At 41.2% G+C, this 21,573-nt stretch overlaps 1 protein-coding gene across 20 annotated transcripts in view; it reads left to right on the top strand.

Annotated features, from left to right (window-relative positions):
- Window positions 1–21,573, top strand: part of MYOCD (myocardin) — a 306,072-nt gene that overhangs the window by 224,637 nt on the left and 59,862 nt on the right. For 13 of the 20 annotated variants that reach the window (XM_072821087.1, XM_072821089.1, XM_072821084.1 and 10 more), the window contains one exon: window positions 18,778–18,843. Coding sequence is in view for 4 of the 20 variants with exons in the window: in XM_072821079.1 (XP_072677180.1) it covers window positions 18,778–18,843 (66 nt within the window). In the remaining 16 variants the exon portion in view is untranslated. Of the gene's footprint in view, window positions 1–3,026; window positions 3,298–3,441; window positions 4,345–18,777; window positions 18,844–21,573 lie in introns of those variants that run through there. The other 7 variants (XM_072821092.1, XM_072821095.1, XM_072821081.1 and 4 more) reach the window with 4 other exon arrangements.

Here is a 21,573-nt window from a genome sequence, read left to right as displayed (position 1 = left end):
ACATGGCCAGGACCCGGACAGGAACAGCATAGGCAACCTGCACATCAGGCCATGTTCTCCCAGCTGTCCATCCACAGTGGATCCACAGTCTCCTCTTGACCCAGGCAGGTCGATTGCCTGCACGTACCCCCAAGGAAGAACATGTCAGACCCGCAAGTGACTCACCTGCGCATGTGAAGGGTAGCTTTGTCCCAGAGTTGGGTAATGCCAGGTGGAAGAAAGAATTTTGTGGGTGGGCCACCCACTGGGCAAAAGGAGAGGTTGTATCTACAATGTGTCCCACAGTATCGACTTCCTGCTTTGGTCGCAATCCAGAACTTCCTGGAGTAGTCTTGCTTGGCCAGCAGTGGCCAACAGTGGCCAACAGCCTCCCAATGTCCTTTGCCTGACAGTGGCCCTAAAGACAAAAATGTCAAAGGCATGGGTCATATATGAAGATCAATCTGGCTAAACTCAAGTGTTAAGTTATGGGCGTAGACTGTTGCCCTTTCTGAGGGAAGGACCTTCAGCTGGCTGCTGCTCTCCTGTGTCCAGGGCTTGTGGTCTTTACCTGGCACTGTACAGAGGGGACACTGCAGCATTATAGCCACCCAAGATGCTTTGAGTAACCTGTGTCACCCAGGTTCCTGGGCATGACCTTGGCATATTTTGGCCACCTTCCAAGCTCTGAGTCTACCTTCCAAGCTCTGAGTCCATACACCTAGGAGTCTGGGCTGGTAAAACATGATTTAAAAACAGATCTCAACATTTTCTTTGGTTGGGCTCATAGCATCCCCACCCCTGGATGCTCTTCCCCAACAGTCATCAGTGGGAAACCTCCTTGTTTGCAAACAATAGAGAATCAGATAATAGTATCTTGAACAAGCTTGAGCAAAAAGAAGCACTTACTAGAAAGATGCCTGGGTGTCTCATGAAATTCAGCCACAGGGATATGTTTGATACTTGGAGGAAAAAGAGCTAGAATTGGGGACTGGGGCACCTGCAGGCCACTGACCCTGGCTCCTGCCCATACGGCATCTTGCCCTCTCCATCAGCCACCTGCACCATTTTCTCAGTTCACATGGTTGACAACAGCCACCCCCCAAAAGCTCCTGAGTTTGCTCCCTCTCAGTCCGATATCCAGAATTCCCAGGGACAAGTGCAGTGTGACTGGGTCGATACCTGTTCTTTAAACAAAAGCTGTGATCCGGGGGCGAGGCAGCTCAGTGGGAACATCTTAGCTGCATTAAAAGCCACTTCCATAGCAGATTTCAAAAAGGCATTTCTTTGTAAGAATCCCGTGGAAAGCCATTCAGAAGAGCCATTCAAAAGGGAAGGTATCGCGAGGCTTCTGGATTGTTCTCTTATTCCTCACACAGCCCGTAACTTGGCTATCCATATCTCCCTCTCTCAGGAGGCACGCCTAGTCTTCAGGAAATGAGAATGACCGCCACAACCCCAACACACACATGAAACAAATTAAGGGTTTTGTGCTTAACAGTTTCATTTATTTGTTTGTTTAAATTTCTCGGGAGAAAGAACCAGAAAAGCCTCCTCTGATTCCCAGACAACATAGAGCTTCCCTTTCATGGCATGCCCATAGTTGTAACATTTGCTTAGCCTCTTTGTCTTTCTCCTCCCCTAGACTGCAAAGTTTATCTAGGCAGAGCTCGTGACAGCTTTATTTCCAGCTGGATCTTTAGTGTCTGAACAGTGCCTGGACATAGTAGTAGGTGATCGATAAATGTTGAACAAATGAAGTGCATGAATGAATGATGTTAAAGTGTTCACCTGACTGCCAAGTTCCCAGATGCAAGTGTGACCCCAAAGGCTCCCGGTGACTCTACCAATCTGGTCCCAATAATCCTAGTAGCACTAATACCCCGATTCCTTCCTTTCTCTCTCTCCATCTTTCCCTAATTTCATTAACAAGACAGAGTAATTCTTCCTTGTGATTCACTTGTTTCTCAAATCTTCCCTCTCTTCCCCATCCCCCCTACATGGAAGTGGAATTTCTTGCCTTACCCATGGGTCTGGAAGGGTCTTCAAACCAGTCCTGTCTCCCCTCTCTGTGTTAGCATGAAATTAGTCATCCCGAAATCTCAATGTTACCGTGTTGCTCCACTGCTCAAAGCATGCCCATATGCCCATACTGCCTCCTTGAACAGGATGGAATCCAAACACTTGATCACAGCATGTAAGGCCCTCAGTGTGTGAATCCCCACCTCCTCTTCCAGTTTCATCTCCTACCAGTCCATGATAGGATGGAGCAAGCCAGTATTCAAGGGGACACTACATAAATTGTGGAGCTCCATGCAAAATAGCACGGCGCCCTTCACTCAAAAATGGTGAGAATGTCAGCTGGCAACAGCGTTGTGTTGAGCCAAGCACGGGGTCCTGCTGAACCTGGGACTCTGGCTGCACAGGTCATATGCTCCCAGAGCAAGCCCCAGTCAAGACACACCATGTTTATCCCATGTTCAAGTTTGTACATGTGTTCTTCCCTTGGTCAAGAATGCCCTGTGTCAACCATCATCCCCACAGGATTCTCCCTTGCAAATGGAAAGGTCCCCTTCTACCCTTGGTAGCCTCCTGTGAAGATTTATTCTCCAGTCACCTGTGGCTAACGCTTTATTTATCTAACTCAAGTAAGTGTGTGTGTCTTGTCTTCCCCCCGCTAGATTATTCCTATTATTACTTTGTATCCTACACCCCCCCCCGCTTCTACAAATGCTTCAGCAAATAGCAAGGAACTGTTAAATACTTTTTGAGAGACCAAATTGGCAGCTAGATGCATGGATGCATGATCACCAGACTGGCCTGGTGATCCTGAAGATTTCTCTAGCTGTTCTTGTTCCCATTTCCGACCACAAGGGTCACGTGGGGACCCTGTGTTTCTGACTTCTTAGAACCCGTACTGCCTTGTGGTCTTTGTCAGCCCTTCCCTGCACTCTGAACACAATGCTAAGAACTATCACAAGGAATATTGTGATCTCATAGGGGAAACTCTAGGGATTAAGTAAAAATCCCAGAGGTTTGACCTTGGAGACATGCAAAGTCCCTGGTCAAAAATGAAGCCAAGGGTCATGAAATGTTAGCACCCCGAGGAGCCTCTGTGATCATCAGCTCATCTTTCTTGCTTTATGAAGGAAGAGAAACTACGGCTTGAGGGTGAAGTGTCTAGACCAAGGTCACATAGTTATATAGTGGGAAGAATAAGACCTGGTCTCCTGAACTCTTGTGTGACTTACAGGGGACATCACATTGATTTATTGCAGCAGACAGAGCTTTGGATGACCTTCTAATCACTACCCACAGGTATCTTGTATGCACAGCAGAAGTCAAATACAGAGGCAGGTTATTTTTGAAATATAATCCATTTTGCTTTTCTGTAAATTTCTGGACTTTGGCATCTGTCCTCCAATATACAAAATATTTAAAGGATTTGAATTTAGATGCAGAGCATATTATATATACAGGATGTGGAAAAGGTATAGAACGATGAGACAAGAAGCAATCGTAGAGTCTGATGGAATGAAGGCTCCTATGTTACCAAGGGGTGCTGGTTGCCAGGCAGGGTCAAAAAAGATTCTAATAGTCACCAGGAGTCCGTTGTAAGAAGGTGCTGCCAAGCCGCGAGGGCCCACCACCACCTGCTGGTGTAAAAGAAAGCTTTGCTCTGGTGCTGTTGCTAAGGGATCTGGGATTGATCCTCGTCTGGAATCGGGAGCCTTCCTGTGCTGCGAGCCTTCACCATCCTGCAGGGAAGGCTCAAAGGACCAAGATGTTTTGGGGGAACAGGGTTCCCTCCGTGCGTTGGCACCATAACCCACCCCTCACTTCTTCCTCCTAAATAGAATCACTCCCATCTATTCCTAAGCAGCATCTCTTAGGTGATTTGAGACTTTTTTAGATAGAAATCACAAAAAAATAACATTTAATTTAGAAAGGACTTAGGGATGAGCCAATCCAATGATTTTTCAAACTCTGCTCCATGGAGCCGTGACATTTTGTGAGGTTCTGCTTTTATCATTTGCCCCTGGGCTATTTTTTTCCTTCCATGTAAGATTCCGTTTTAAAAATGTTTCCAGTGTTTTGTTGTTGTTGTTGTTGTTTTTAAGTTTGAGAGGCCCTAGTCCATCCTTTTCTTCAGGGTAAGGAGGCTGGAATCCAAAGGGGTTCCTTTGTGTTATTACTTTGTAGTAGTGTTGGAAGTAGTCCTTAGGTTCACTCAGAATTTGGAACATTATTCTCACCTTCCTGCATAGTCAAGGCAGAGCCATTCCTAGAGGGACTAAAGATCGTGGCACATTGGAAGAAACAGAGGATGATGATTCTGTGAATGATGAATATGTGGTTGGTACAGTAAGTACACATCTTTCATTTATCATGCGCCATTTTGGGGGTAATTTTAGAATTATTTCTCCCCTCCAAAGTACTTGACTTACTAACTATAGAGTAAACGTAAGTTATTTTATGACTTTGGTAAAATTTAAGTACAAATTAATTTATGATTCAGAAAAAGAATCTTGTTAGACTACACATTCTGTTCCTTTACAAAATACGACCGTGCTCAGAGGCTTGCAAAGGGGTTAGAGAGTAGAGTGCACAGAGACCACGGGCCAAGTGAGACCATGGGGAATTGGCTTTAAAAAATGAGGGTTTTGTAGGGAGAAATGAACAGTTAAGTGGAGGGCATGTAGGACAGAAACTCAATCAAATATGAATAATATGATGGTCTTAAGGAGGCAGCATATCTATGGCAAGTAATGGGTAAGGATGATGCTCTTAGCAATGATGGCTTCTTGACATGGACCAAATACAAGGTTAACACACAGGTCCCAGGAACTCCTTTGTGATTCTTTGGATGATACAATTTCTTAGGCCCACGGAGTTTTCTAGATGGAAGGTAATATAAACAAGATGTAACAATTGCCAAAGAGTTGAGAAACACCAAGATATACCTAGTGAAGCACTGGAAAGTCTCCTCTACCCAATGGAGTTGAAAGAACAGCCGTTTTGCACATTGCATGAAAGCAAGAGAGATTTCTGGGTTTCAGTGGACCTGCCAGCTTTGCCAGGGCAGGCCAAACTGAAGCATGGATGGGTGGTAACTCTGTTTATTAGAGGAAGATGCATAGCTCCATCACTCCGGCCCCTAGTTTCCTGCTTCCAAATTATCTAAACAGTTGAGCAAATAGAATCATTTTGAAATTCTTACAGCATATCTTTCATGTTAAAATTGGTTTTGTTTCTTTGCTTTTTATCCTTTACTTTCCTCTTTCTCCCTTCCTTAGAATCACCTCTGTGTTGAGCCTAGCTAGGGAGACATCCCATGAAAAGGCCAAAAGCATAGCTTTATATACCCAGGGTCCTGCCAGCATAGTTGGCCTCTTACTTCGCACTTGGGGCAGAACCTGGTGTGATGATTTAACACCTCTCTCATTTTCTATTAAATACACATGAATTAATAGTCTTCACTGGAATAGATATTTATACACAAATACTCTCAAAGTAAAAAAAAAAAATTAAACCTGTTTTCTACCATCATTTCTTTTTTACTACCTCTTTCTATACCATTCTTCCATTCTTGTTTTCTCTCCTTTTGTCTGCTTCTCTTTGTCCCGAAAAACCTCAGGGCATTCAGAATTGATTCCTATGCCAATTTCATTGGATTAAACTCCTACCTGTTGCATGTTAAACACTTACATGAATACCTAGCAATAAATAAATAAATAAATAAATAAATAAATAAATAAATACCTAGCTCTACTATCTTATTGTGTTAAGTTGCCTCTGCTGCTGATGTGGGTAGAAACTACTTTCCACTTCTTGGTCCCTTAAAAGTTTGCATTCTGAAGTCTTGTTTTGAAAGATCTAAATTAGGATTGTGTAACTGGGGGATTCAAATTACCCCAAATTAGACTCCTATACCCTATGAAGTGGATATTTAATAAGTCAGATAAACCCAGCCTGCCACCAAACAAAACAAAGTATTGAGGTCAGAAAACAACGAGTAGAAACAGATTCAAGGTTATGCAAGTCTATAGTATGACAATCACAGTATCTAAAATCTCTTTGATTAAGAAATTATGTTAGAAAAACTAGTTAACAGTTTGAAAAAAATAACTAGAGACTTTTCTAATACCGTATACTAAAATGTGATGCATTGCAAAGTCAAATGCAAAACTAAAACCATAAAAATGTTAAGAACATTTAAGCAAATATATAATCTGGATATGGAGATCTTTCTAAGTGTATACCAAAGATAGAATTCTTAAGAGTTTTTTAGAAAGATTGCATATAGAAATGTTAAATGCCAAAATCATCACAAACAAGATTGAATGGCAAACGAAAGCCAGGGGAGGTTTACAACATAAACGACTATATTTAATGTGCTTTAGGGGGTATAAATAGCTCTCCCAAATCTATAAGAGAAAAAAAGAAAAAGAAAACATGTGCAAAGAATGTTACCAGGCAATTCACATAAGAAAAGATATGAATAGTCAACAAATCTATGAATGCATGTTCGACTAATTAAGAAATGTAATGGGATACCATTATTACTTATCAAATTAGCAAAGCTTCTTTCCTCCTAAATAATAGCATCCATTGTTAATAAATGGTGTTGACCAAGGAGAAGAGGCCATAAAGCAACCGGAAGTGCTTATTTGGGATCTTAGGGATTGCAAGGAACCAAACTCAAAAGTGTACTCCGAATTGTAAGCAGAGAGTAAGCTTATAAAGGCAGAAACCACGAGGTTACATAACTTGTTTTGAAGGAATTATGATTGGTGCTGACAGAGTTAAACTATCTCCTGCATGATTGGCTATTCAGCGACCAGATGCTACATTATCTCTGTTCCAGTCTAAAGTAGAAGGATGTGTTCCGGGACATGGTGGAGGTGCGAGTGACAAGTCGCAATTGACAGGAGTCAAAAGTCCAGGGTGTTCCAAAAATTGAGACAGAAGATGCACACAAGCCACCTTCTTCAATGTCTTCCTCATCCTGTTCTAAAAGACTCTCTTAGCAGTGCTTGCTGCACTTTGGAGTTTTCTTTCACAAGGGGTAGTGAGATGGGGGCCCTCCAATAGTCCTAGTAAGAATCCAAAGTAGTATATCATTTCTGAAGAAAAGAACAACAAATGGACAATAAAAAGGGAGTAAACAGATATTGAAACATGGCGATATACTATATAGCCATTAAAAAATGAGAGTCTATACATACACACCCACATGAAAAGTAACCCTACTATTTCCAGTGAAAAAGCAAGGTACAAAGGCCCATAAAAACATAGTTTTGCACTTTGTATTTGCATAGTTCTATTTCTCAAACCTACTTTTTCCTCAGAATTTCCAGGCAGGTTTGTTAAAATATATTTCCAATAGATCCCAGAACCGGCTGAACTTTAGGAAAGGGACCAAAGAAGTGGTTGTTGTTGTTTTTTTCAGTCCCTAGATGACTCTTAAGATCAGGTAAATTGGGGAAATTGGAATCTAATCTGATCTTTTCTTTTGATTTATATTGACCTTGAGATCCAGAAAGCTTCTGAGACCTGTTTGAAGTAATGACTGTGTAGTAGCAGAATGTGGTCTAGAATCACATGTGTTGGATTTCAGATGAATGATCCCTTTCTAGAACACCAAGCTTATTTAGACTCATGTTCTTAAATTAAACTCCCAGCAACCTATTACTTCAGTCAGACAGGTAAGAAAACATCTCCTCAACTCACTCCATTGTTTCTCATTCAGTAACGATATTTCTTTGTTGATGGCAAGTGGAAAGTTTTCTATTTCCACCGTTCCCTAGCAATATGACATTTTCAAACAGTAGCACAAAACTCTTTAAATAGAAAAGATCCATTTCCACTCTATCGTGACTCAGTAACAGCCACAGGATTCTTCTCAAACTTTCCTAAAAATGTCATCTTTGGGCTGGACTCAAGAGGAACATTTCAGCCAAGGAGACACATTTTCCACTCTGTCAGGAATGAACGAGCATGGGGTTGGAACATGAAGTGTTTTGCAATCCTCAGAAAAGCAATACTTCTCACCAAAACCATGGCAACAACTCTGTGTGATGCCGTCAGAGCACGGGCTCATTCAGGAGCCTCATCCTAATCAGAGACTTAACTGGGCCCATCACCTGTGTTGGTTAGAAGAGCCACCCCACTGCCTATTGGCTCCAGAAAGATAATGGTACCCTACATGACTGTTGCTATGGAGACACTGTAGGCAGTGCTGTTGAGCCGAGGGTCCTTATGTTGAGTTACATAGGTGGCAGGTAGTGTGAGATGTATTCCTCATGTTATGAGTGGTTCCTGCTCCTTCATTTGAAATTCATTAAAACATAAGGTAGAACATGGATCCAGTTGGAATTTGTACCCATGAGTCTGAAACCATCAGTTTGAAATGTGCTTCCCTCATTTCATAACTTCATGGCTTTGGAGGAGTTATTTGTGCCCTCTGAGTCTTACGAGCTACAACATGGGATGATAATTTCTAGTCCCACAGGCTTAGAAGGTGGTTCTGATGAGATGATGTCTATAAAAGCTTCTGTGATGAGTTAATAACTCAGTTTCTTCTGTCCTACTCCTGCCACCCCCACCTCACTCAACAAATGGTGGAATCCTTGTCTCTTCGGTAGATTCTGTAGAAGATTCCTTCAGATTCCTCCTTCCCGATTTGCACTGCCTCTCACTGCAGGGCCTGGAGCCTTGGCCTGGCCAGTGTTTAAGGCAGCATGACTTTTTAAAGTTCTACATTATTATTCCCACTGCAAATGATTCCCTTTTCTCATCCAGAGTCTGTAACGAGAACCAAACAGGTGGGCTTCCTCCTGAAGCTGCCCTTATCAATTTAACACAGAAAGACATTTGACAGCCTTGTCTAGTTTAGGAAGTAGTTAACTCATTACCTCCATCCCGACAATGCTGTGCAATTGGTTATTATGATATTTATTTATTTATTTATTTATTTATTTATTTATTTATGATAGTCACAGAGAGAGAGAGAGAGAGGCAGAGACATAGGCAGAGGGAGAAGCAGGCTCCATGCACCGGGAGCCCGATGTGGGATTCGATCCCGGGTCTCCAGGATTGTGCCCTGGGCCAAAGGCAGGCGCCAAACCGCTGCGCCACCCAGGGATCCCCGGTTATTATGATTTATTAGTCATAGGACTATTGCTGTGTATACAGGTGAGAAGGCTAGGACTCATGGACACAGTGTCTTATCTAAGGTCACACAGCATGGTGGAGTCAAAGTTGAGTCTTCTATTTTCCATTCCCAACCCCCTCACTCCATCATGCTGCCTCCCTCTGCATCCAGAAGGGCCTGCCCTCCTGCGCTAGGCATGTGGCAGAGGTGGCTGCCTGGGTGATAAGAAAAATGTCATAATGTCCATCCATTCTGGTATCTCCTGCCTCTTCAACCTGAAACTCTCAAGAGACCCTCGCAGTTGTATCTAGTCCTTTGTCTCTTGGGTGGCACTGCTTCCTCTCCTGGGCCCAGGCAAGTGACGTGGTCTGGTTGCAGCTTCATGGTGTGTAAAGATATTCTAGCTCCCATTCTTGAATCGAGTATCCAGTCCCAGCTGCATAAAGGCAACTATTCCCAGTCCTGACCTATACTTCATCCAGAAGTTTCTATGTATTCCTTAATCGTCATTAAACAGGGGGCTGTTTCTCTGACTGGATGGTGTTCACACTTTATAAAATAATAAAGGAACATATTCTTTTTGGAGGGAGGTAGTCTTTGGTGGGAGGATGTGGTGGGTGGGGGGAGTGGAACTTGCTGCCCTGGTCCTGAAGTTTATTTAGGGGGAAAAGACAGGTTAGGATGGTCACAAAATACTTGTTTCAAAAGGACAATAGAAGATTCTTTGTATTAGATGAAAGTCTATGGAAAGTCTACAATAACTTAAATAGTGTGGTACTGTGGACAAGAATAGCCAGACAGATGAGGAAATCAGACTTGAGAGCTCAGGACCTCTGAGGAAAGAAGCAATTTGAGTGCAAACAAATGACTCCCAATTCTGACAAGGGCCAAAAGAATGCAAAAAATAAAATAAAACAAATGCTTTGGTTGTGAAAGCTACGGAAGATTGACACCCAAATGCCAGAACCGTAAGAGAACATACTGAGGTGACAGAGACTAAGAACATCCCTTCCTTCACCCGTCAAAGATGACCATGTGGCCTCAAAGGAGGTGAAGAGAGAGCACTTTATGAATACCTGTAACTTGTAGGTGGTTCAAAGTAGGCGTTGGGGGTGGGGGGAGGCTTGGGCCAAAAAGCAACCCTCTGCTTAGAGTATTTTTAGCTACGGTGGATCAATGGATGTTTGCCAAGAGCTCTGGGGACATGAAAGGCCCCAGCCAGCTGAAAGCAGGGGGAGGAAGGGAGGGACTGCCCAGGGAAGCACGCAGAGGCAGTTCAGGAAAGAGGCCAGTGCTGGCCAAGGGCAGCTGTGCCCACAGGGAAAGCCTGCTTCACCAAATCGCAAGGTTTCTGCCCAACCCATCAGGACTCCCCCACATGCAGCAGGAAAACAGCCACAAAAATAGAGGTGGTCACTCAGCTCCCACCTCCAGCATCAGAAATCTGCCAGACCCGGACAAAAAGCCACCCAGGGATGAGTTGCAGTCCCAGGATCCTCCTGGCCTTGGCCCTCTGGCTTTCAATTTGACACATTCTGTACCCAAACAGTTGCACCTCTAGGAGTATATCCTAAAACCATATTGAGGGTGTGGCCCTAAATCAACCACAAAGAGTGCCCACTGTAGTAAAAATACTAGAAACAAAGTAAAGAATTAACAGTAGGCATTCGGTTCAATGACCTACAGAATAACCAAAAAATTAAATATGCAGCTGCCAAAATGTCTTTTGAAGGGTATGAAATGATCTGGAAATATATCTGTGATGTGTTACTAATAAAAATCAGCTAAGGAAGGAAAAATGTATAATGTGACCCCACATAAATATCTAGGAAAAAGGGACTTCAAGGACAGGAATCAGACATGAATAATAGTTAGCTCTAGTTCAGGAATAAGATTTTTTTTTTTCTGGAAGCTTCTCTCTATTTAGCAATGTGTCTACATTGAGTACATACCAATTATGCTTTCCAGTCTTTTAGCCCTTTGTCTTATGTTCTAAGAGAACCATTCAGTTCATCTCCTTGCTTAGCAATTCATGTTTAAATACATTCGTTCCAATATTCGTTCCAATACTCAGCCACTCGTTGAGTTTATCTTAATCGTTACTCAATGTTTGCTTTATTTCCATAATTTAATTTTTACTTATAAAACGCTCATAAAATTTACCATCTCAAACATTTTTAAGTGTGCAGTTCAGTGGCGTTAGGCACATTAACATCATCACACAACCATCACCACCATCTGTCTCCAGAACTCTTTTTACCTTGCAACACTAAAACTCCATACCTATTAAACAGTAATTTCCAATGTCTTCCTCCCCCAACCCATCACCTGGAAATCACCATTCTGTTTTCTGCCTTTGTGGATTTGACAACCCTGAGGAACCTCATACCTCATATTTGTCCTTGGGTGACTGGCTTATTTCATTCTGAGTAATGTCCCAAAGTTTCATCCATGCTGTAGCATGTGCCAGAAGTTCCTCCCTGTTGAAGGCTAAGACTCTAGTGTATACAACATGTTGCTTGTCCATTCATTTGTTGATGGACCCTTGGGTTACTTCCATCTTTTGGTTATAATGAATCATGCTGTTATGAACATGAGGGTACAAGTATCTCTTCAGGTTTCTGCTTTTACTTCTTTTGGATATGTACTCAGAAGCAGGATTGCTGGATCATATGGTCATTCTAGCTTTGAGTTTTTGAGGAGCCGCCATATTGTTTTCCATATGGTTGCATCATTTTACATTCCTACCAGCAGCAGACAAGGGTTCCAGGTTCTCTACAGCCTTGTCAACTATTGTTCTTTTCTTTTCTTTTCTTTTCTTTTTTCTTTTCTTTTCTTCTTTCCTTCTTCCTTTCTTTCTTCTTATTGTAGCTATCCTAATGGGTGTGAGGAGATGATTATTCTATTTTTCTGCCTCTTCCCCAGTTTATTATTAACTAATGAACATTCTCTTGTCTATCTCTGAGAAAAGTATGTTTTCATTTGTTCACACTGTCACCTTGAGTATATGTTCTTTTTTTGTATGTTTAGGGTCTTCCCTTTGTGGTACCAACATTCCTTCCAGGGTAAGTGATTCTAATTGCACCCTCATACTGTGTCTTTTTGGAAACCTGTTAGACTACCTGATGCACAGGTGAGCACAGCCTGGGGGAAAAAGATACATTGCTGACACGTGTGCTTTGATTTGATTTCAGGGACTAGGAGAGAGGCACAGGATGCTCAGTAGCTAGTTTCAGGCAACAAAGGGTTATTGAACCTCTTGGGTATTGCCAACAATCTGGAGTCCACTCCTGTGCCTCCCAGATACCATATTTGCTGCTCATTCCTAGACACTGACAGCCCCTTCCCATTACCAATGCCTGGTCCAATGTGGAGAGGGATTCAGGACATGGTGGAGACTGATCTTTTCCTTGGGGACCCTATCTAACAGCCCTGTTAGAGGGAGCTTTACACTCACTTGTGCTTCTGGGCAAGGTGGACACTTGGCAAGGCTTTCTATTACTCACTTGCCTATGTCTTATGATGTACTTTTCCAATCCAATGCCATATTCTGTTTATCTCCCAAAGATCACTCGCAGTTTCGATCCACTGAAGAATCCCCTTTGTCTTTTCAGGGCAAGTATAGATTTTTACAGCTCTCATTTCTGTTATTTATAGGACTCAGGAACCATTTCCTACTTTTGCTGCTCAAAAAGAGGGAAGGACCAAAAGTATAAGTTAGTATAAATTAGCTCGCAGTTCACATCAGCACGTTAGTAAATGACAGAGGTGACATTACCAATCAGTAGACAAAGGGAAATTTTTAAATAAATGGCAGGTATATATAGTTCACAAAGTCTTTGGAATAAATTAAAATTATGGCCTAGCCTCAAACCATACACCAGATTCCACTGGTGGGTATATCATAATCCAAGGCAAGGTGTGTAAACATTTGGTAGATGTTGGACTCAGGTAGAAACAAACTAAACTGGAGGAGAGAGTTTGTGTGGGAATTGTGCTTGTGGAGAAGACCTCAAACCCCAGAATCAGGAGCCACTCGAGGATACTACACAAAGGAATCATCCGAAAATAGAGTTTCAGGGAAATTAGTTTGGTTACACGTGTAAGGTGCACTATAAGGAGAGGGCCTCCTGGAATAGATGTGAGATGATCTAGTCTAGGTCAGAATTGAGGGCACTTAACTTCTGGAGGTCCCAGAGACTTCTTAAAATCTGACAGAAGTCACAGGCCAATCCACAAAAATATGCATGTGCATGTACATTGTATACAGGTTCAGGGAATGAAAAAAAGCTCCTGAAGACCAGCTTCTTCTTTCTTTGGGGAAAGAAATTATTCCAGAAAAGGCAAAATAAAATAGGAAAAAAACCAAAAAGGAATAAAAAAACTATGTGTTCAGGAAAAATTGTGTTGATCTCACCAGCCGGGAAGTAAACACTGAGAATGGTAACTGCCCATCCTATTCAGCAGTTAGGCTGGTAACAAGCATGTCTCTCACAGAGCCAACGATCAGATACTTACTGAAAGGTTGAAGGAATATAACGAATCATGCTTTTGATCTTTTGAACATGAAAATCTGCAAATGCTTAGCTAAAAAGTGATGAGTATGGAATGACTGATGTCAAATAGTGCAATAATTTCTCCACATTACACACCCAACACTAATTATGCCCTTTACCAGCTCCTTTTAATGTTATACTTTCTTGATTTGTCAGATAATTTTTATTCCTATTTTCATTTTATCTTTCCTCTGATCGCATACCTGTCTTTTTTAGGAATTCTGATTAAAAGTTTTCGTGGCCACTTATTTGGAGACAATATCCCAAATCAGCTCTGACCCCTAAGCCTTTCTCCAGCCCTATTTCTCAAATTGCATATCAGAAATATTATAATTTACTGGGACTCCTAAAATTCAGATTGTTTAAAATTAAACTAATCCTTTTTTCCTGAGACTTCTTTGTCAACCTCATTATAACTTGACTCTAGTGCATGCTCTCAAAACCCTGGATTTCAAATTTCTGGATTAGTGGGATTTAAATTTTGGAGGCTTTGGACCTCTTTGGGAATCTGGCAAGTGCTATGGACCTTCTTTCTCTCCAATAATACCCTTTGGCTTGAAATCTCTTTTATCTTATATTGGATAACTAGTCTAGCTTACTTATGCTTCTTGTTTATAGGTATATTTCCCCCCATCTATTTACTTGCAACCAATCTGAATTGTTATATACAAAGTGTGTTTCTTGTAGACAGCACACTATTGCATATTGAATTTTTATTCATTCTGCTCACCTTTGCCTTTCAATTTGAGGGTTTAGACCATTGAAATTTAGTGTAATTATTAATGTTTTTGGATCTCTGCCATTTTCATATTTATCTTCTGTTCATCCACTGTTTTTTGTTTCTATATTCCCTACTTTTTGCATTCTTTTGGATTGTTTGAATATTTTTTTAGCATTTCATTTAATTTATTGGGTTTTTCTTAAGCTATTCTTTGTATTTTTTTTTTTTAAGTAGTCTCCATGTCCAACACAGGGCTTGAACTCATGACCCTGAGATCAAGAGTCAGGTGCTTAACTGACTGAGCCACCCAGGCTCACCTCCTCTTTGTATTTGCATTAGTTGTTCTTCCTTAATCTTTTGCAGGCTACCTATGGTTAATATTATACCATAATATGTAAAATGTAGAAATCTTGCAGTCAAAAAGGACCTTCTATGTTATTGTTGTAATCTGTAGTATGTCTACATGCCTTAGGAACATCACGAGACAATATTATAACTTTTCTTTAAACAGTTACATACATTCTGTTAAAACTTAAGAAGAAAAAGAAAAAATTTAATATTTACCAAAAGAGTTATTATTTCTGATACTCTTTAGTTATTCCTCAATATCCAGATTTCTTTCTGCTTTAATTTCAATTCAGCCTGAAGATTTCCTTAAGCATTTCTTGTAGTAAAATTTGCTGGCAACAAATTATCTTACTTTCCCTTTTCGCATCTTTATCTTCGTTTCTAGAGGACATTTCCTATTCGGTGTTGACATTTGTTTCGTGTTTTGTGTTTTGCATTTTGTTTTTGTTTTACCATCTGGCTTCCATGCTTTCTGGATAAGAATCAGTGTTTCCCTTTATATAATGTGTTGTTTTTCCCTGGATACTTTTAGGATTTACTCTTTGTCTTTGGTGCAGCCATTCGATTATGATGTACCTAAGTGTGGTTGTCTGTGAATATGTCTGGTTTGGGTTTTATCGACCTTTTGGAATCTGTGAATTCATGTCTTTGATGGAATTTGGGGAGTTTGGGGCTATTATTTTTCTCCCTGCCCTCTTTCTGGGACTCTAATTAGCTGATTTTAGAGTTTTTGATATTGTGGTACAGGTCCATGAGGCTATTCGTGTGTCCATTTTTTCCCATTAATTTCCTCTCTATTTTGATCTATCTTCAAGTTTACTGATTCATTCCCTCTGATATTTATTCTATTTTTTAAAAGCAAGCTCCGTGCCCAGTGTGGAGCCCAACATGGTGCTCAGACTCACAACTGTGAGATCAAGACCTGAACTAACATCAAGAGTCAGACCCTCAATGAACTGAGCTACCCAAGTGCCCTTGATGTTTATTCTTTTATTCAGCTCATTCATGGATTATTACAGATACTCTAACATTAAGTTTTGATTTTTTATGGTTTCTTCTTATGTGTCTATTTTGCTGCTGAGATTTCCTATCACTTATTTCAAGCCTGTTTTCTTTTACTTCATTGAACATAGTTGAAAATAACTACTTTAGGGGCACCTGGATAGCTGAGACTCTTGATTTCAGCTCAAGTCATGATTTCCGGGTTGTGAGATCAAGCCCCAAGTCAGGCTCCGTGCCTAGCATAGTAGGATTCTCCCTCTCCCTCTGCCCATCCCTTCTCTCTCTCTCTCTCTCAATCTTGAAGAAGAAGAAAAAGATGAAGAAGAAGAAGAAGAAGAAGAAGAAAGAAGAAAGAAGAAAAGAAGAAGAAGAAGAAGAAGAAGAAGAAGAAGAAGAAGAAGAAGAAGAAGAAGAAGAAGAAGAAAGAAGAAGGAGGAGGAGGAGGAGGAGGACTACTTTAAGGCTTTAGTGTGATAATTCCAACATCTAGATCATCTCAAGGCTAGCATCAGTTAATTGTCTTTTCTGTTTAAAATGGATCATATTTTCCTGGTTCTTCCTGGTTCTTTGTGTGTAGAGTAATTTTGGATTGTGTCCTGGACATTCTGCCTTGTGTTACATAAATTTTTAGTTCTTTTGTAATCCTCTGGAGAATGCTGGTTTTGTTTTGCTTTGTTTTGTTTCATTTTGTTTCAGCACACAATTAACCCAGGTAGATTCAAACAGTAGGTCCTTTTTTGCCTATGTGCACAGAGGTTCACATTTCAGTTTAATTTTAAACCTTTGCCCTGCTGCTTTGAGTCTGCCCCATGGAAACATCATTAAGGGATCAACCTGAAACTTGCAAGGGTTCTACACATAGTTAGGGGATCCCTTCCCTCTCTAATTCTCTCCCCTATGTGATGTCCTCCTCATTAGTGTATGGTCATCAGCCATGGTTGTCCAGGTACCTTTCTCTGATTCCTCTGGCCAGAAAGATGAGCACATTTTCTATTAGAGACTTAGTTGCCTGTGACCTGCCACTTCATGACTGCAGGTCACCCTCAGTTTTCCCCCAAATGGGAAACTCACCCCATGCAAGTTACTTCTCCAAGCTTCAACTCCTCTCTGCAATCTACCTGACTTTGTTTCCTGTTCAGAATCCTTGGGTTGTTATTTCTCATATTTTGTTCAGAGTTTACAGATTTTATTTAGTGGGAGGTTTTTTCTGAAGGAGGTCTTAAAAAACAAACTCTCATATCATTTTCTCTTTTTTGGTCTTTATTGTCTAATCCTACCTTAGAGTGAAATGAGGCTATGGCGAAGCACAGTCTAGCAACCAAAAGTCATTAAAAGCAATTCAGCAGCATTGATCTCTCTCAAAGAAGATGGATGGGGATCCATTTCAAAACCATAGCAGAACTTTAAAAAATTATCTTTCCCTGTTACTCTTTCAGTATCGTGACTGCATTTGCTCTGATGCTTTACTCCAAGATACTAAATAAACTTGAAAGTCAGCCCACATACCTTCCTATTTTTGCCCTTCTTCTCTCCATTCTAATTTTCTCTTCCTAAAAACAGTTCTCTTGTTCTCTCTTTTCATTATAAGTTGATTAGACCAATCCCTCTTTTTGCAAACTTCTGCTCTTTCTATCCTTATTCTGAGCAATTTAAATGCCAGGGCCAAGAGGGTAAACTTAGAATCTTACTAAGCGGGGCTCCTGGGTGGCTCAGTCAGTTAAGCATCCAACTCTTGATTTTGGCCCAGGTTATGGTCTCAGGGTTGTGAGATAGAGCCCCACGTAAGGCTCCATGCTCTGTGGGGTATCTGCCTGAGATTCTTTCCTTCTCCCCCTGCCCCTCCCCTAGTTCACATGGGTGCATGTGTGCTCTCTCTCTCTCTCTCTCTCAAATAAATAAGTAAATCTTTAGAAGGAGAAGGAGAAGAAGAATCTCCCTGAGAAAATGGAATATCCATAAGGGAGAGGCTAAATGCCCAAAGATAGAATTTTTAGGGGGAAAGTAGAGAGGGAGTAGGAGAAAATCACAAATGCTACACTCATAATTTTAAATATAGTTTTTAGAACTATTTATATGTATATATATATATATGATACATATAATATATTTGTGCTATGGATAGCAACAAAGTTTTATAAAGTTCAAACTTTTCTAAGCAAAGCATGACTGGAGTAGTCCATCTTTGAAATTCCAAAGGAATCCCAAATGCTCAGAATGCCCCTGCTTATTGATGAATTATTTTGTGCCACTCTGCTAAGCAACTTGCATATACTGTTTATCAAACTTCATAGCAACACCTCAAGGTAGGCATTGTTCCCATTTACAGGTGAGGGAATCAGGAATCAGAAAGGTTAAGGTTAAGCAACTCCCATCTTTTGAAGAGGCTAGAGATAAGATTTTAACCCACCCACTCCAAAGTCTATTTATTGCTTTCTTCATTTGCCCTTTTGAAAATGCAGGCAAATTCCCAGCAGAATCGGCTGGTGTTTATCTCCAAAGTGGATGATAGTGAGACAGGGAGCATAGTGCTGTGAGGACAACATTCACTCTAAAAGAGGAGAGGAGTGTTACAGTTACAACTTGTCACAGATTTCCTGAAAATCCCTGCAACCCCCTCAGGGTCTCTTTTCTTTCTACACATCTGCAACAGAAATACAAATGTACCTCACACAAATGTTCAAGACTGTTCTAAAAATAAAATGAGGAGCTTCTGGGTGACTCCATCCTTTAAGCGTCCAACTCTTGATTTGGGTTCAGGTCATGATCTCGTGGGTCTTGAGATCAAGCCCCATGTCGGGCTCCACGTTGAGTGTGGAGCCTACCTGAGATTTTTTTCTCCTTCTCATTCTGCCCCTCCTCCCCTTGCACAAGCACTCAGTCTCTCTGAATAAATAAATAAGATCTTTTAAAAAATAAGATTAAAATGAGAAGAGCTGGGTGAAAATTCTGATGTAAATGTAAATGACTATAATCACATGCAGCCCAACTTACAAACTAACACTTTCTTTTCGAAGTTTTGCAGTTACGACTTCAACAGAGAAGGACCCAAGAACAGCTGGCTAACCAAGGCATAACACCACGTGAGTAGCCGTATCTCTTGTTCGGGACCATGTGATGTGGGAGATGAAAAGTACCTCAGGGGTCATTGAGCCTAAGCCTGGGGATGAGTCTCCCAAGAGCCTCATAGACTCCATGTCGACAGAAACTCCACATATGAATGCTTTGCCCCAGATGCTACTCAGCTGCAGGGGCTTCCCTTTAATGATAGAGGTGGTAGCTAAAATTCCAATTGGTGGGTTTGTTTTTAGAGTAAACGTAATTCACTGTGGGCACCCCTCACCCTTCTGTTACTTTTAGGATGTTGTCACTGTTCTTTCCAGAAGCATCAATCACGTATGCATCCTCTTACCACCTCGGTTTCAATTCTGTTTGGGGTACTTGAGTCCACAATTAATTTAATGTTGCCAAGTGCTTCCTTCCTGGAACAGAGAAGCAATGGCTTTCTAGTATAAATGGTATAATGTTGAGTTACTGGCCATAATTTGGGTCAAAGAAGAAGGATTGTATCTTTTAGTAGAGAGATTTCAAATTTCCTACCAAGTTAGTAATTAAAGCTAACTCTTGCTTGCCTATAGAAACACACAGAAGGGGTGCCCCGAATGAATGAAGTCACAGTTCAAGCTCCTTTAGGTCATATTTTTAAATTTTCTTCCCCAATAAAATGTAAAAGTCAAAATCCATGATTCTTGCAGAAATCCAGATCTGTCCTATTACTTTGGAGTTTAGCATGCAATAAGCAGTTTGGCCTGGATATAATGTCCTGCGGTTAGTAATATTAGAGCCCCATGACCCAAGGTCTAAAATTTTAAGTATATAGTCCATGCTCCAGAGCCAGAACAGGACTGAGAATGTTTCAAAGCCTTTTCCATTATAATTCAAAAATAGCTCTTTGTTAATGGCTAAGCCCTCCATACAGTAAACAGCAGGTGACCTTATAGTAGAGCAACATTTTTAGAGGTTTGCTAATAAGCACAAAAGAAACAGCTCACCCCATAATTTACAAGCTGCTTGCACAATTTGTACAGAGGTGATGAGAAACCATAGGATCACATCTGAATGGCCTGTTTCATCTCAGCCCACTAGTGGAGGTGCTAAAAACACAGGTGAGAAGAAAGGTCTACAGACTTCTGGTCAGATAGGTACATTTTCACTCACAGCTGACCAGACCAGCCTTTTTCAGAATCCTGTTACACATGTGTAGAAGCTGACCTGGTTAAGCATCATCTAGAAGAATTATTCACTAAGTGGAAGTGTGTAGTTCCACCAGGATCCTTCCTGTGGGCCACAATCTGTGCCCATGCCCTCAAATATATGAGGAGCACATCTAGTTGGGTAGTATTAAAATAATCTATTGCCCCACTGATGTTTCTTTTCTTTGATTCTGGAAGGGCACATGGAGTAGAGACCCAGGCCCTCTCAATTCACTCAAGCTGTTCACAGCTGATCTAAAACTCGACTTGTGTGCTTAAGTACGCTAAACTGGGGTCTTGCAGCCAGCATTTGGTTGAAAATAAACTTTTTTTCCCTTTCTTTTCTGAGGCTTATGAGGTTAAATCTCTGAGAATCCATAAGAACACCTAGGGAAGATAGGAATGAACCCTATAAAACACTTGAAAATAACGCCTCTATGTACGTTTTGTCAATTCAATGTCCATTTGTAGAGTGGGGTCCAGTGGGGCTATGACATTTTGTTCTCCAGGATTTCCAGAATCAAATAGCATACCTATTAACGAAGTCCTGCTTGACAGAAATTTTGCATCCTTAGTCCGTCGAACATTAATTACCGGGGGGAAAAAAAAGTCCTATGAGAGCGAAATGATTTTTTTTTTCCTTTCTAATTCAGCAAAATGATAAAGATTAATTAAGTGTCATCCATTTTCCCTAGTCTTCAGCCAGCACCTCTTAGCTAGGCTTCCAGAGGGTATAGATTCTGCTGTGGAAAAATGTCAAAGCCACAGCAGGTGCACACAGCAAGCCCAGCCTGGACAGACCTCGACTACTTAGTTCTTCTCAGAAAGTTAGATCCAGGACAAATCTTTCACATGCTGAGAGATTGGGGGGGGGGGGGGGAAGAGAGGTGAAGATGATGAGCCTCATCAGCCCAACTAGAGATTAAACATGCCATCTCAATGCAGTGCCGAGCAGCATGTGTTTGCTTGGGTACCGCTAGGGATGTGTGTAAAGGCAACCCATCAGGAGAAGGAAATGAGAACAGGCAGTCTCAGGGGTCCTATCGATTCAGTCAAATTCCAAATTTTGTTATGAGCCAGACTGTATGCAGGGTGTGTGCTCGGCCCTGTAGGGACAATGAGCAGGAATGTTCCTTGAGCAGATTCAGGATTTTAGAGGAAGAGGTGGTAGGAAACCCACAGTAGTAAAATTCAAGGTGGAATTTGTTACATAATTATTAATACAATCTCACTTTACCCATAAAGTTTGAAATAACTGCAATCCTCCCCCCACCCCACCAGGTTTTAAAGCCTGTCATAAAATGGCTATTTTGAAAGCTAATCGCCAAGCGAACTATTAATTGTCCCGATATTACTGCATAGCATCACTATTCCTAACAGGTCCACAAAAACACCTGCTATCCTTTGGCAGAATTCCTCGTGGGTTTTACATCAGATTAAACCTCAAAGGCATTGCCACCCCTCTTGTGGCAGAGCTGAGGCTAGAACCTATGTTGGGATTGGTCCCTGTGTAGAGTTCTTCCCTCAAAATTTCCAAAGGAATCGCTTGGACTTTGAAAG

The sequence above is a fragment of the Canis lupus genome, chromosome 3 (genome assembly GCF_048164855.1).
Source record: "Canis lupus baileyi chromosome 3, mCanLup2.hap1, whole genome shotgun sequence".
NCBI lineage: Eukaryota > Metazoa > Chordata > Mammalia > Carnivora > Canidae > Canis > Canis lupus.
The sequence above is the reverse complement of the archived record's forward strand: the minus strand, read 5'-3'. Positions and strand labels throughout refer to the sequence as shown.